Here is a 13,846-nt window from a genome sequence, read left to right as displayed (position 1 = left end):
ATTCAATATTTCATATTCAAGTTGACCCAGAAAGGGAGGGGTGGGATTTGACTTCCTCCTGTTCCCATCTCTCCTCATATTTCTGTCTCCTGTTCTGTATTTCTGTAGTTCTATCAGTTCACCATCGGCACTGAGAAAGAGGGCCGTCTGCTTTGCAACGGCCACTACCCAGAAATCCTTGTGGTGGACGCCACCAGCCTGGAGGTGCTGTACTCTCTGGTGTCCAAGATCTCCCCCGACTGGATCAGCTCCATGAGCATCATCCGCTCGCACCGCACACAAGGTCAGAGACACAGGATTATATATAGATTCAGATCTGGAACAGTTAAGAGAACATATATCTATAATCTAATCTATTCTTTAACAGTTTCTCTTGTTTTGCTATTTATTGGTTTCAATTGGAGGGAAATGTAACTTAATTTAACTTAATTTTTATTTGAAGCTATACATTACTAAAAACTAGGATGGGAACGATTCATCGATTCATTGAATATTCAAAATTATTCAGGTATTCGAGTTATGAATACTTTAGTTTTTTGGGATGGATGCCTATAAGTTGATTACATATTATCAAATGGAATAATTCAATGTATACGACAGAGCCATAGCTAAGTGTGTTAGGTCTAAAGGTGTGTTGTTGCTCCGCTCACTGGTCCCTCACAGCGGGCAGAGCTGCTGATCTCTCTCTCTTGCGTCCGGTTACACTTCACTCATGTTTATATCCAAATCCATCAGATCAAGCTAGTTCTAGCTAATGCTATGGCTGCTGCCCCTCCCTACACGCAGACCACGCAGACTCAAACCTCATCTTATGCCCAGATTCCAGCTGAGAGGGTCTTCTCTACAGCTGGCCTGATTGTGAATCGCCTCTCCCCTGAGTAGACATGCTCATATTCTGAAAGAAGAATGAGTATTGAATAGCTGCATTCTGTGCATAGCCCCTGTTATCGGTTGTTGATCTCTGTTGTCACGGGTTACGTTACCCTAACCCGTTATGTTGTTCGTGTATGATCCCTCTTTAATTTAAAAACCAAGTTATGTTTTAAGCATGAAAGCTGTAGGCCTATAGCTGTCAACTGTTCAAACTTATTATTTTTTTGTAAACATTTTTTTTTTATAGGATATGTACATTTCGGTTAACCGTTTTTTGGGGGGTCGAATATTCGAATATACATTTGCTTTCAAATTCCCATCCCTACTTTAAACATGTCCCCCAGATTTGAATTGCCTTCTTGGAGGTCTGAACCCACTGCTTCTCTTGTGTTATTTTGACCAGTTTTTACATTTGGTTGCAAATAAATTCTCTAAGAAGAATATTTGTGTTTGACCACGAGGCCCTCTCTCTGTCTCTGTGTAGAGGACACGGTGGTGGCGGTGTCAGTGACGGGGATTTTGAAGGTTTGGATCATCACAGCGGAGGTCAGCAAGATCCAGGTACTCCACCTTACAGATATTTGTTCCTTAAAACAATGATTTCATTTAGTTAGTCCTGCATTCTTACTGCCACGCAAAACACGAACACAGTTTTCAGCTTTAATGTCTTTGTTATGAAATTGTTATTGTTTTTTGGTATGACAGTACAATGTGTTTATATTTACATATTTTTTTAATATATATATTTAAAATTGAGCTACTGTCAGAAAACCCAATTTCCCCCTGGAATAAAACAATATTCACTTTCCGATTCTGAAGCGGCCTTTACAGTATTGCTATGACTGTAATTAAGTGTTTCAATACCAGCATGAGGATCAAAAGGTGTGTGTGTGTGGTGTGTGTGTGTGTGTGTGTGTGTGTGTGTGTGTGTGTGTGTGTGTGTGTGTGTGTGTGTGTGTGTGTGTGTGTGTGTGTGTGTGTGTGTGTGTGTGTGTGTGTGTGTGTTTTGTGTGTGTGTGTGTGTGTGTGTGTGTGTGTGTGTGTGTGTGTGTGTGTGTGTGTGTGTGTGTGTGTGTGTGTGTGTGTGTGTGTTGTGTGTGTGTGTGTGTGTGTGTGTGTAGGACCTGGACCCTGTGTTTGAAGAAGAGTCCAAACCCATCTACTGTCAGGGCTGTCAGAGCATCTCCTTCTGCACCTTCACCCAGAGCAGCCTGCTGGTTTCGTCTGCTCCAAGTACTGGAGGGTAAGAGCCTGCAGTACACCGAGTTAATACTCCATGACAAGTACCTGCAGTACACCGAGTAATACTACACGACAAGTACCTGCAGTACACTGAGTAATACTACATGACAAATACCTTCAGTACACTGAGTAATACTACACGACAAATACCTGCAGTACACTGAGTAATACTACAAACCAAGTACTGGAATAGAGTGTATCTACAGGAGAACAAGTTTAAATGTGAACTTGTCATCACCATATTACCATGAATCCCCCCTGTTGATAACTTACATTAAAACAATGATGTTTTGTTTTACAAGTTTTCTACAATGTTGTGTTTTTAATTAAGCAATCATACACGAGAGGCCGTTCTTTTCATAATTTTGGGCTAATTTGCACCCAAACCTACGCTTTCTGCTTGAGTTAATCTCCGTCAGAAAGTAGTTCCTAGAAAGTAGTTCCCATGGTAACGATAGTACAGTAAGCTGTTCAGCTCCGGTTTGAACACTGTTCCGAAATCCACCATTTTCTCCTGGGTTTTTAAGAACGCTTTGAGACATTTGACAGCCCAGGTAGTTGACGCCAATGTATTCTTTTCATTGCGACTTTTTTCCAACGCACTCAACTCGTCAGTTGAAACAGCCGCAAATCTTTCGTTGGTTTTGTGGTCTGTGTCCATGTCCAACCATTCATCAATACTGAGGCCCCCCAACAAATCCAAATACATTTTTTCAATCTGACATTTTGTAGCTACCGATTTCCAACGAGAGACAATGTATAACATTGTAACGGCTGTGTGTCGCTATGGAAACCACACGATGTAGGCTCATGGAAGTATTTTCGGTAGGCTAGTGGCGTGTGTAGGCCACTGGATACTTTGTGATTAGGCACGTTCTATTTGATCGTCGTTTTATCGTGGAATCAAACACGCCTATTGACCAATCAGAGAGCTTGCTCAAACCTATGTGTTATAGAATATGCAAATGCAGCATTATCAAATACTAACTATTGGGAGAATTAAGGCGCAATCTCCAGATCAAAGTAAACAAACTGTTCTTAGATAAACACCTACATGTGTATTTTAGTTGTTTTTTCTTGTGTGGCTGAAGACAGGTTGAAAAGAAGCCTACAATCAACCAGTAAAGAAACCGATGTTTTTTCAGTGTGTCTTGTTAATGCAGATGTCTGTACCTCTCTCTCTGTGTGCCAGGTATTCGATGCCGTTGACTACTCGCTCCTCTGCTCAGTGTCCAGTGAGAACGACCAGGCCTGGACCGGAGGAGAGTTCATCGCCGCGGACAGAGTCATCATCTGGACGGAGGACGGCTGCAGCTACATCTACAAGCTGCCCGCCAGGTAAACATGTGTTATCAGATGGTGTCAACAACAACAACAAGAAAGAGAGCATCTTCCTCCTGTTTTTAGCTACACTGCGTTGGCTAGAATCGATTTTAAATGATTCTACTTGGAAACAAAGCTCGTATCTCTGGTGCTCTCTTACATCATCGATCCTTATCGTCTTATGTTCTTCTAAATATAACAACAGCTAAAAATACAATGTATTGACCTTAGCTTGAAGTTAGCCCCTACTTCTGCATTTTTTCTATTTCTTTTTTGTATTAATGCATTTTGTTCTATTCCTGTCTTACTGTTACTGATTTAGGTTTTTGTTATCAGTCTTATTTTATTGTATTTATTCTCCTGCCTATTTACCTTCTTGTATGACATGGACTCGTATGTATATCAAGTACACATGCTGCATATGTGCCTAATATGTTTTAGCCTCCTTCTTGATTTCAATGTTATTCTATTTTCTATTTGTGTTGTGTACCAAAGTGTCAAAGCAAGGTCATCAATGTTTGGGCTCAGGCTCTGAGCTGAGGAGACCCTCAGGATGGAGTGAAGGTGTGCGTGCAATATACCAGCGGGCCAAATCTAATAGTAATTAGAAATTATCCTGCGGGCCGAAATTAAATCCACCAAGGGCCTGATTTGGCCCCCGGGCCTTGAGTTTGACACTAGTGTTCTAAGTCATAGGATCTGTAAAATCAGATACAAGGCGTCAATGGGTTTTCCTTACTGTAAAACACAGAACTTGTGTGTGTGTGTGTGTGTGTGTGTGTGTGTGTGTGTGTGTGTGTGTGTGTGTGTGTGTGTGTGTGTGTGTGTGTGTGTGTGTGTGTGTGTGTGTGTGTGTGTGTGTGTGTGTGTGTGTGTGTGTGTGTGTGTGTGTGTGTGTGTGTGTGTGTGTGTGTGTGTGTGTGTGTGTGTGTGTGTGTGTGTGTGTGTGTGTGTGTGTGTGTGTGTGTGTGTGTGTGTGTGTGTGTGATCCTCAGCTGTCTGCCTGCGAGTGAACATTACCGCAGTGATGTGGGGAAAACTAAAGAAGGCTCCATCCCTCCGCTGGTCTACAGCATCGCCGACCGCCTAGACAAACAGGTCGGTGCTTTTTATTATTTGTATATTAAAACACATGCTCAGAAAAGTGAGTACTGTACACTCCTGAAAAAAGACAATGATGTTGTTCAGTTGTAGCTGTTTTTGTTATTTATTGTTAAGGTTGTTCTTATTGTTTGGTGACTTCACCTCAGTCAGTTTAAACCTCCAATAATAATAGATGGATACTGTTGCCAGGGATTTCACTGTCATTGAAAATCTGACTTTAGTATAACTAAGTAAGTAATAGTAACCAATAGGGATGTAACGATACCAAAACCTCACGGTACGATAATATCGCGATTAAAAAGTCCACGGTACGATATTTATCGCGATATTGAAAAATAAAGGATATTATTTATTTTTTTATTATTTCTTTATTAAATAATAAATCTGATTTGTACAGCATTTTAGTAGGATAGTAGTATTTTAAAATGTCAACAATATAATAATCAGAGCCTGCAATAGAATAAATCAAGTTTCACTTTAGTTTTTCAAGTAACTCAACTCTAACTCACTAACTCACTCACTCAGCATCATCAAGGTTATCTTTTAGGAATATGAGCATGTCCACATTTCCAGGTAGAAGCTGGGATGTTTGGGTGTTTACAATATCCCCTGCTGTGGAAAAAACTCTCTTGCTTGGTACTGATGTTGCTGGGACAGAGAGATATGCTTTGGGCAGTGGGTAAAACTGTGCATTGTCTCTCCACCACTTCAAAAACAATACAGTTTTTGCCAAGAAGCTGAGGCTTATTGACAGGGCGAGATATAAACATACTGTTGGTACTTGTCTATGTCTCTAGGTAAGTACATGTAGCCCTGTAAATACGATGTCCTTTTGTGTTATCTGTTGTTTTATATTCATGTTGTAACCATGTTGGACAGGTCTCCCTTGAAAAAGAGTTCGATGATCTCAATAGGACCATCTGGTTAAATAAAGGTTTAAAAAAAAAAAAAAATCTTTAAAAAAAAAAAAAAAAAAATCGCGGTAGATTTTGTCAGTCCCACGACGGTATTGAGAGATCTATTTACCGCGATATCGCGATATTCGATATATCGTTACATCCCTAGTAACCAATGCTTTTTGCTCCAACACGACGCAACACAAACCATAACAATCTGACTGACAAATAGCACCACAGCTTCGAAGAAAAATACATATTTTTTAATTTGAAGTAACTGTTCCTTAATACTGATTGAAAAAAAACAGCAAAGTAGAGTGTTATAATTCTGTTTTCATTCATTTCTTATCTTCAAATAAGCGCTGTGTGCAGCATTAAACATCTGTTGTTGAAATGTTGAAATGTGTATTTTACTTTATTAACCATATTATTTATTAGCAATTTGATCGTGTTGTCTATTAATCATGGCTTAATACCAGCTTTTAATTGAGAACGTAAAGTTAACAATGACATCTACAGACTTAACAACTACTAAAAATAACTAAAATCATAACCCTTAATTCAGAAGTCAGTAATCAGATGGTGAGACCAGGGCTAACCTCTGTGTGTGAGCCTGACCCTGTGTGTTTTGTGTGTTCCGTTTATTTATAATTTATTGTCCTGTAGGTATTTATTTGTTGTCTGTGCCTTTTTGTTATTTCTGTTGTGCCTTTTATGTTTCTGTCCTCTGATGCTGCCTTGCCCCCTCCCTCCTTTGACCTCCCGACTCCTCTGGGAAGGAAGGAGAAGGAGGTGAGGATGGGGAGAAGGAGGTGGTTGTGGAGGTGATGTGCCTCCCTGCCAGCGGGTGCGACTTGAAGCTCTACACCCCAGAGCGGCTTTACCACCACCGGCCTCTAGAGGCACCAGTAAGCCCCAGAAAGTGCACTCTGAACACCAAAGGCAGGAAGAGAAGCTTCACGTTCTTGGCTGAGCTGCTAAAGCTTAAAATGAACATTATGCAGAGTGGTGCAGTGATGGCGTATTTCTATAGGACGGCCTGGAAACGAGCATTGATAAAAAAAGCAATGGGATTTTTCAAATGGAATATTGCAGAAAATACGATATTTGGCAAAGACACGTTTTATGATACTTACACGTTTTGTTCAGCAGGATAATCGCCATCTTTTAAAACCACTTTATGATTTTTAAAATGCAACTTCTATAAGTAAAAAGCTAACGTTAGGGTATAAAGGAACTGCATCACGGTCACATGACTTCACCTCACCACTGCTAAGCTAAAAAGCGGCTAATGTTCGCTGGAATGACGTTTAGTTATAGATTTTTTATTTAAGCTTGTGTTGACAACAGATCTTATTTTAGGCATCTAACCAAAAACAAGTAAAAAAAAATAACATCAAACCTGAGACAAGGGAACAGGAAGTGCTCAATGCTGACTTATTTCTGTGTTATAACTCATTCCTGCACCACTCTATTACAACACTTACATTTATAGTAGCCTTAATTTGAAATAAAACACTTATTTGAAATAGGAGAATCACAAAGTCATGTCATTTTGCATGTCGTTTTAAATAAAGGTATGCAAAAATGATAAGTTAGATTTGCTGCATCAGATAAAAGCATAATACTATTTTGAAAGGACCATACCAATGATTTAGCACGTTTAACCCATTCACTACACATGTTCTTCTTTATACTACTGCTGACTATACACTATTTGAATTTGTCCTATTTTTTTATACCACAATTCCAAAGTATTGGCTTTAAAATGATTGCTATTTTAGAAATAATTTTATTTACTTATTTTGGTTGGTTGGCTAATATTTAGATTCACTTTTAAACAACATTTGAATAATTATTCTACTAGAAAAACAAAGCCGACTAAGATCACTAAATGTGCTTTGAAATCTTTCTGCAGACGAGTTCTTTAAAAACAATCTGTGAAAAACCTGGTATGGTCCTTTTTTTAAAGTGAGGTTGCTGTCAGGTGTAGGCAAATGTAATAGTTAAGACTAGAATGAATGTACTTTGCATGAAGACACATTGAAAATAAACGATAGGTTCCTGTATTGGCAGCTCAGCCAGAAAGTGATGAGCTGAGAGGAGCAAGCTGTGAGAACAGCAGCAAACACACACATCCTCTCAGTGGCTCACATCCACCCCGCCGCTCGGAGATAACGGGGGGGGGGGGGATTCGTTTTCCGCATTTGAAACGAAAACTGATATGAAAACTCAAGGGCTCTGCGGTCAGAGGCTCAGATACCCCTTTTCCACTGAAATGAATTCCATTCTAGTTCAATGACGAGAATAGTTTGCCGTTGGTCAAATTCCAAATCGACTAAAAAACCATTTGCCTTACCATTGACCAGAGCCAGAGAGGTGACCCTTATTTAATTGGCTACATCGGCAGCATATTTATCAGCCAAAACGACAACAATGGCGTTCTACTTAAAAGCATGTGGTCACTTGCTATGAAACTTATGAAGCCATATTGGATTGCAAGCCTAACCTCTCAAACGTCATGCTCTTGATCAGAATAACGTCGCTGATAGTCTGCAACTGAAAGTAATTGACAGTCATGCTGCCACAGCAGTAGTGTTCCCTGCTGCAGATTTCCCCGTACATTTAAATTCGTTTTATTTAATTGACGATGTTTGTCAACAAAGCGCCTGGTAGTAAGGATTGTAAAGTGAGAAGCTTCTCTCTTATTACATGGATGATGTTAGCCTAGCCACCCAAGCTAGCCCAACACTTTCTAGTCTCGCCATGAACTGATGTTGCTCCACCATAACCTCTGATTGTGGCTCTTGGATCTTGCTTCTTATTGGTCGAGTAGTTGCTGGCACATTTTGTGGGGCCAATAGCTGCCAGCGCTGCAGTGAAAACATGAAATACTACTGTAGTTCACAAACGGACTGAAACGGGCCTGGAACTGCCTCGATGGAAAAGGGGTATGACAATTAAACCTCCAGTCATTTATTGATGTCAATTAAATAAAATTATGGAAGTTTAACATTTGAGTGGAAGTTATTGTTTAGGAAGAACCAACAAGTGTGGAGGTAGAACCGTAAGCCGCTGAGTGGATGGCGTAGAGATTGAAGTGCCTGTTTTCTTTTACTCCTCTCCTGGGTTCCTTCCTGCCGGACTAAGAGACTGAACTCATTCTGGTTCACCTGACTTCATGCTCTCTTCCCACTAAAACTAAAATGTCTCCTCTAAAAGCACCATCACCCTCCTCATCTGTCTTCATACTGATGAAGATGCATGCAAAGTCTCCAAGCTGCTTTTTAACAAGAATAATGACCCGCTGAAGTTATGATTAGCCAAAACACAAAAACAAAGTAGGAACATCATGGCTTTTTGTTTTAAATGTGCTTGCTTATATTTTCCAGAGGCTCAGAAATAATGACTCATCCCTGTCCTATTTCTCATTTTAGACACATGAAGGAAGTGTTGATTTAAAAAGGCCATTTTGAAGCATTTAGGGGGATCTATTAGCAGAAATGGAGTGTAGGGGGACTGGTTGCAATCTACAATCTTTACCTGCAGTGTGGTGCGGAGATTATCTCAACGCTGATAGGCTTTCACTGCAAAGTGTTGTAGGAATTTCCCGTGCAAGTTGATAAATTGAATTCACGTTTGCATCTTTGCATGCCGCCAAAAAAAAAGCGTAAATTGTGTATAACCTTGGATTTTTATCTAATATTGTGTGTGTGTGTGTGTGTGTGTGTGTGTGTGTGTGTGTGTGTGTGTGTGTGTGTGTGTGTGTGTGTGTGTGTGTGTGTGTGTGTGTGTGTGTGTGTGTGTGTGTGTGTGTGTGTGTGTGTGTGTGTGTGTGTGTGTGTGTGTGTGTGTGTGTGTGTGTGTGTGTGTGTGTGTGTGTGTGTAAAAAAAAAAACTGCATTTAGTGGCACTTTGCAAACTTTCTGTCTATCGTGTTGAGATGTTCTGAAGTAAGCGCTTACACACACTTCAGCCATTTCCCTGGTTCTGTACCTCTTTCAATATTTTACATTTGCTGTGATGATGGTACCTCATTCACTTTACACGGCTACAGGTTTATAAACACCTACAAGCTTTCATTATTTACATTTTCTCTTATTCTAGAAAATACCTTATTTAGACGAACACCTTAGACTCCGTTTAAGACCGTAAGAAGGAAGCTAGGTGTTAGCATTGGTAAGTTAGCGGCTAGATATGTTTAATTATTGTTTTTTAAATGATCTGATCCCAATGAAGCTCGTATTTGTCTTCAATCTGTTGACTACAGCCACAAAAAGTAGCAGGTCACAGCATGATACTGCAAAATAACCGAATTTGTGCTCTTCACATTGGTTTCTGAGTGACTGTTACTTGTGTATTTTAGAGCAAAGATATATACAGATAGGGAATAACTTAATAAGTTGTGTTTTGGGGTGGATTGTCCCTTTTTTAAGACTAAAAAAGTTTAAAATGTGAAGAAAAATATAAATGGATACTTACTTGAATAGTTATTTTTCCAGTAGAGTCAAAGGTTAGAAGTCGTTGGGCTGCAGCAGACTTTTGATTGGCTCACAAGGCACAGCACCTGCAGCACGAAACCTTGTAAACAGTATGCATGAAGTCTTCCTCACGTAGTGTCATGGCTGGTAACGAGACAAACAATCATCCCAGGTTTTGTTTTTAAATCTTAACAAAACTGAGCTCCTTTCACCTGGTCCTTCCTTAGCGTTTGAGCCCTGGTGAGTTTCCCACCTTATGTTTGGGGACGTCACGCTCTCGTGTATCCAGAGCGATAGATCTGACACATCTGTCCATGTCTATAGCTCTTGATGTTGTCCATGACTCCTTCAGTGGACAGGCGGCACACCTCACAGTGCTTCGTTCACCTGTGAATGGACATAGATCTGTAAATGACACCTGATCACCTTCTCTTGGTGGGGGACACATATGATGAGGGTTGGGTGAGTGATTAAGACTTTATGAGGTTAAGAAACTCTCATAATAACTCATTCAAACCAGAGATTGTATAAATGATAAGGATTCAGCACAGCATACGATTTTCAGTTCGTTCTATTTCCAAAATATGAAAATCCCTCCTCATAACCAGATGTTGTCTAAATGTTTCTGTCAGTTTGGATTGCAATAACTTTTTTGATCTATTAACATTTTTTTCACTGCGTCTAATGGTTAAACCTAAAACAAATTTTAATTACACATATACAAATGTAAGACGGTGAACAGAACCGTTGCTAGCATGGCTGTAGACTGATGTGTACTTCAGTCATTGTCCCATCATGTTTATTGCAATATGACATTTCTGGAAAGCCTTACTAATACATATAGGGCATGCCAAGCTTATATAAATAAAATCCTGTAAGTAAAGGAAGTTTTAGTGGAGCAAAACAGCTGAGATAGATAGGATATCAGACAGGGTTTGTCTATTAGTGTATATAAGCACCTGGCCACTTCTATAGTTTAGGTCACATGACCCTCATCCTATCCTTGTCATTTTTACCCCACCAGTCCTTCCCCTGTGCTTCATCAGCACTTGTTCTGATGGGTGAAGCAACACCTTGGATCATTGAACTACAGCGGCTACATCCAGCTTTCCTGCAGTTTGCTGCGTGTTGTTGCTGGTTTTATTTTGGCCCATGTGGCATGAACATTGAAGTGTTTTCCTTATTTCCCAAAACACTGCTTCTCCAGGTGTTTCTTGTTGATATTCAGGGCTTCAGATGCTGACATGTCTTTATCCCCCCCCCCCCCCCCCTCCAGCTCCTGATCTGTCCTCCGGTCACTCGGTTCTTCTTTGGCCGACGGGAGCCCTTCCACAAGCTGCTGATCCAGGGGGACTCAGCGGGCCGACTGTCCCTGTGGAGCGTCCCCGACAACTCGCATCTGCAGCCGCTGTCCACCGCCGCAGGTAGGGATCAGTTCTCTGGAGACAAAGCTGTCCGTCCATACTGAGACATTACAGAGCGATCTTTGAAAAAAATATTTTATTTTATGTGAGAAAAATCACGCAGATAAGAACAAACTTGATGCCATCAGCATTTAGTAACCATTGATGTAAGTCAGTCGAAGTCAAATCAAAGTCAACTTTATTGTCAATCTTTCAGTTTGTGTGCACAGACAGAGAGATCGAAATACAGTTTCTCACAATCCCGAATACAAATAAAATACAAATGTATATAAAAATATGTATATACTTATGCACACATTAAGTTAAAAGCACAACAATCAATAGATACAAAATAACGGTCACTCCAATATCTTTGGGAATGTACATTAGTGCAAGACTTTCATAATGATATATACCAATATCAATTCAACATAATTATTGTGTGCTTCACAGTTAATCAATTGTCCAAAATATATTTACTTTTGACTCAAAATAAGACACTTTTTTTTATGTGTTCTATGGGTTTGCCCACTTTGGTTATTTTTAATTTCCTCGCTCCTCGGGCTCGGTTTCACCGGAAGTTGATTTGTCTAGGCCATCTTGAGTACCGTCCCAGTGGCCTTATTTTTGCTGGAGGATCGAGGAGGGATAACGGAGGAGCGATAATCGAGGAACTACCAGACCATCCTCTGGTGAAATCCTCAGACACTTGCCCCGCCCCCTTACTGTGTATCGCTCTCTGATTGGACGATGCAGCGCATGCACTGATCTGGCTGCTGTCAGACAATCAGCTGTGCGGCGTCATCACAAACGGACGTCGCTTCACGTGACTCTCCGGAGGAAAGGACGTCCCATAGCTCTTAAAACTCATTTCCCTGCTTCTCGTGGTTTCCTTGTGTCTCTCCATGCTTCCCTGGGGGGAGGGACTAGTCGCAGGGAAACGAGACAAGTGAGGGACGCAAGGAATCCATTTAACCGAAGTGAGATGCAGCTAAAGTTTACAAAGCTGAGGGACATCTGGTGGCCAAGATGTGTCATTGAGCTGTTGACTGATAAAGTCAATTTAACATTTTTGATATTAAGTTTTCTTACAGGCAGGGCCGGCCCTTTGCATAGGCAGTATAGACTAATGCTATGGGCGCATCAATCAATGGGGGGTGCCATAGAAATATCTTTTTTTAATATTATATTTATTTCATAACAACACAATTTCCCAATTTTGGATCAACAAAGTACATCTTATTATCTTATACTAACAGAACTACGTCTATATTGCGTACAGCGTCCATAAACTATGGCGCACCCCCCCCCAAATCAAGTTGAACTGCCCCAGCCCCAGTAAAAACCAGAGGTTTATGTGAAATAGTTCTTTTTTTGAAATAATGGTTTTAGTGTGCAATTATAGGTTTTAATTGTGTATTTGTGTTAATTTAAAATAAATCAAACTCCCAAATAACGTATACAGCTTTTATTAACATTGGAATTTACTGTGTAAGCGGCCGCGGGGGGAGAGCTTTAGAGAGCTCTCTCCTGAAAGACTGAGAGGCTCTGATAACCTCAGCTCTGTGAGGTAACACCTTTTATATGATCATTATAGTTATAAAACAATACCATGTGATAATAACATTATCATATGGTATAAAATACTATATGACAGTAAAAAAAAGTTGTTATTAATAAACAAATAATAAAGTTTAAAAGGGGAGTGATTTGTAAAATATCCATAAAGAAAAATAAAATCTGTTTACAGTTCTGTTTCATATGGATGTTGAGAGATGTATCCATAGATCTCCTCATGTTGCTCTCGAAGTTCAACAGATTGATGCTTCTAACTTCAATATTAAAAAAAAAAATCTTCCCGGGGGAGCATGCCCACGGACCCCCCGAGAGGATGTTAGGTCCCCCCCCCCCCCACTTAAATCATGTTCCAATGGATAGGATACTAAATACAGTTGCACACATCTTGTGTCCATATCTTTCTGTTTTGGTGGTCATGCCACAACTGTGCACGTGCATGCGCGAGTCATAGTGAGTGTCTGAGTGTGCAGTGTCTACATTTTGGGGGGGGGCGCCGCCAGCTAAAATCTTGCCTAGGGCAGCAAATTGGTCAGGGCCGGCCCTGCTTACAGGACTCATGATTTGAATAATATAAATTAAACTTTAAAATGGCATCTAGTATAAATGAACAAGGCTCGAAATGTTTCCCTTTTATATTCCTTGTTTGAGTTTTAATGTTTTATTTGATACCGTCTTTATTTGATTCTGTATTTATGCTGTTCTAGAAACAAATGACTACTTATCCTCTCTCTTCCTCTGTGCAGAGCTGCAGGTGTCGTCCACCATCAGTCTCCAGGAGTCGTTTGATAAGTTGTCCCCCGTGTCTTCGGGGATCATCGACCAGCTCAGCGCCCTGCCTGGACAAGACGCACCCATCAAGGTTTGAACCCAGACACCAGAGTGGTGCAGCGATGACGGCTCGCTTGAAAAAAAACATGGCATTTTTCCATTGGATATTCGATTATTG

The 13,846-nt window shown here is 40.4% G+C and overlaps 1 protein-coding gene across 1 annotated transcript in view; it reads left to right on the top strand.

The window, feature by feature from the left end:
- The window catches only part of wdr7 (WD repeat domain 7), a gene marked incomplete at both ends in the record, with an annotated part of 127,345 nt that overhangs the window by 766 nt on the left and 112,733 nt on the right, over window positions 1-13,846 (top strand). Inside the window, 8 exon segments of the mRNA XM_079659974.1 lie at window positions 109-283; window positions 1,358-1,434; window positions 1,995-2,093; window positions 2,096-2,116; window positions 3,308-3,453; window positions 4,434-4,536; window positions 11,196-11,343; window positions 13,644-13,759. Of these exon segments, the coding sequence (XP_079516100.1) occupies window positions 109-283; window positions 1,358-1,434; window positions 1,995-2,093; window positions 2,096-2,116; window positions 3,308-3,453; window positions 4,434-4,536; window positions 11,196-11,343; window positions 13,644-13,759 (885 nt within the window).

The sequence above is a fragment of the Notothenia rossii genome (assembly GCF_949606895.1).
Source record: "Notothenia rossii genome assembly, chromosome: 11".
Lineage (NCBI taxonomy): Eukaryota > Metazoa > Chordata > Actinopteri > Perciformes > Nototheniidae > Notothenia > Notothenia rossii.
This window is presented reverse-complemented; position numbering and strand designations above follow the sequence as displayed.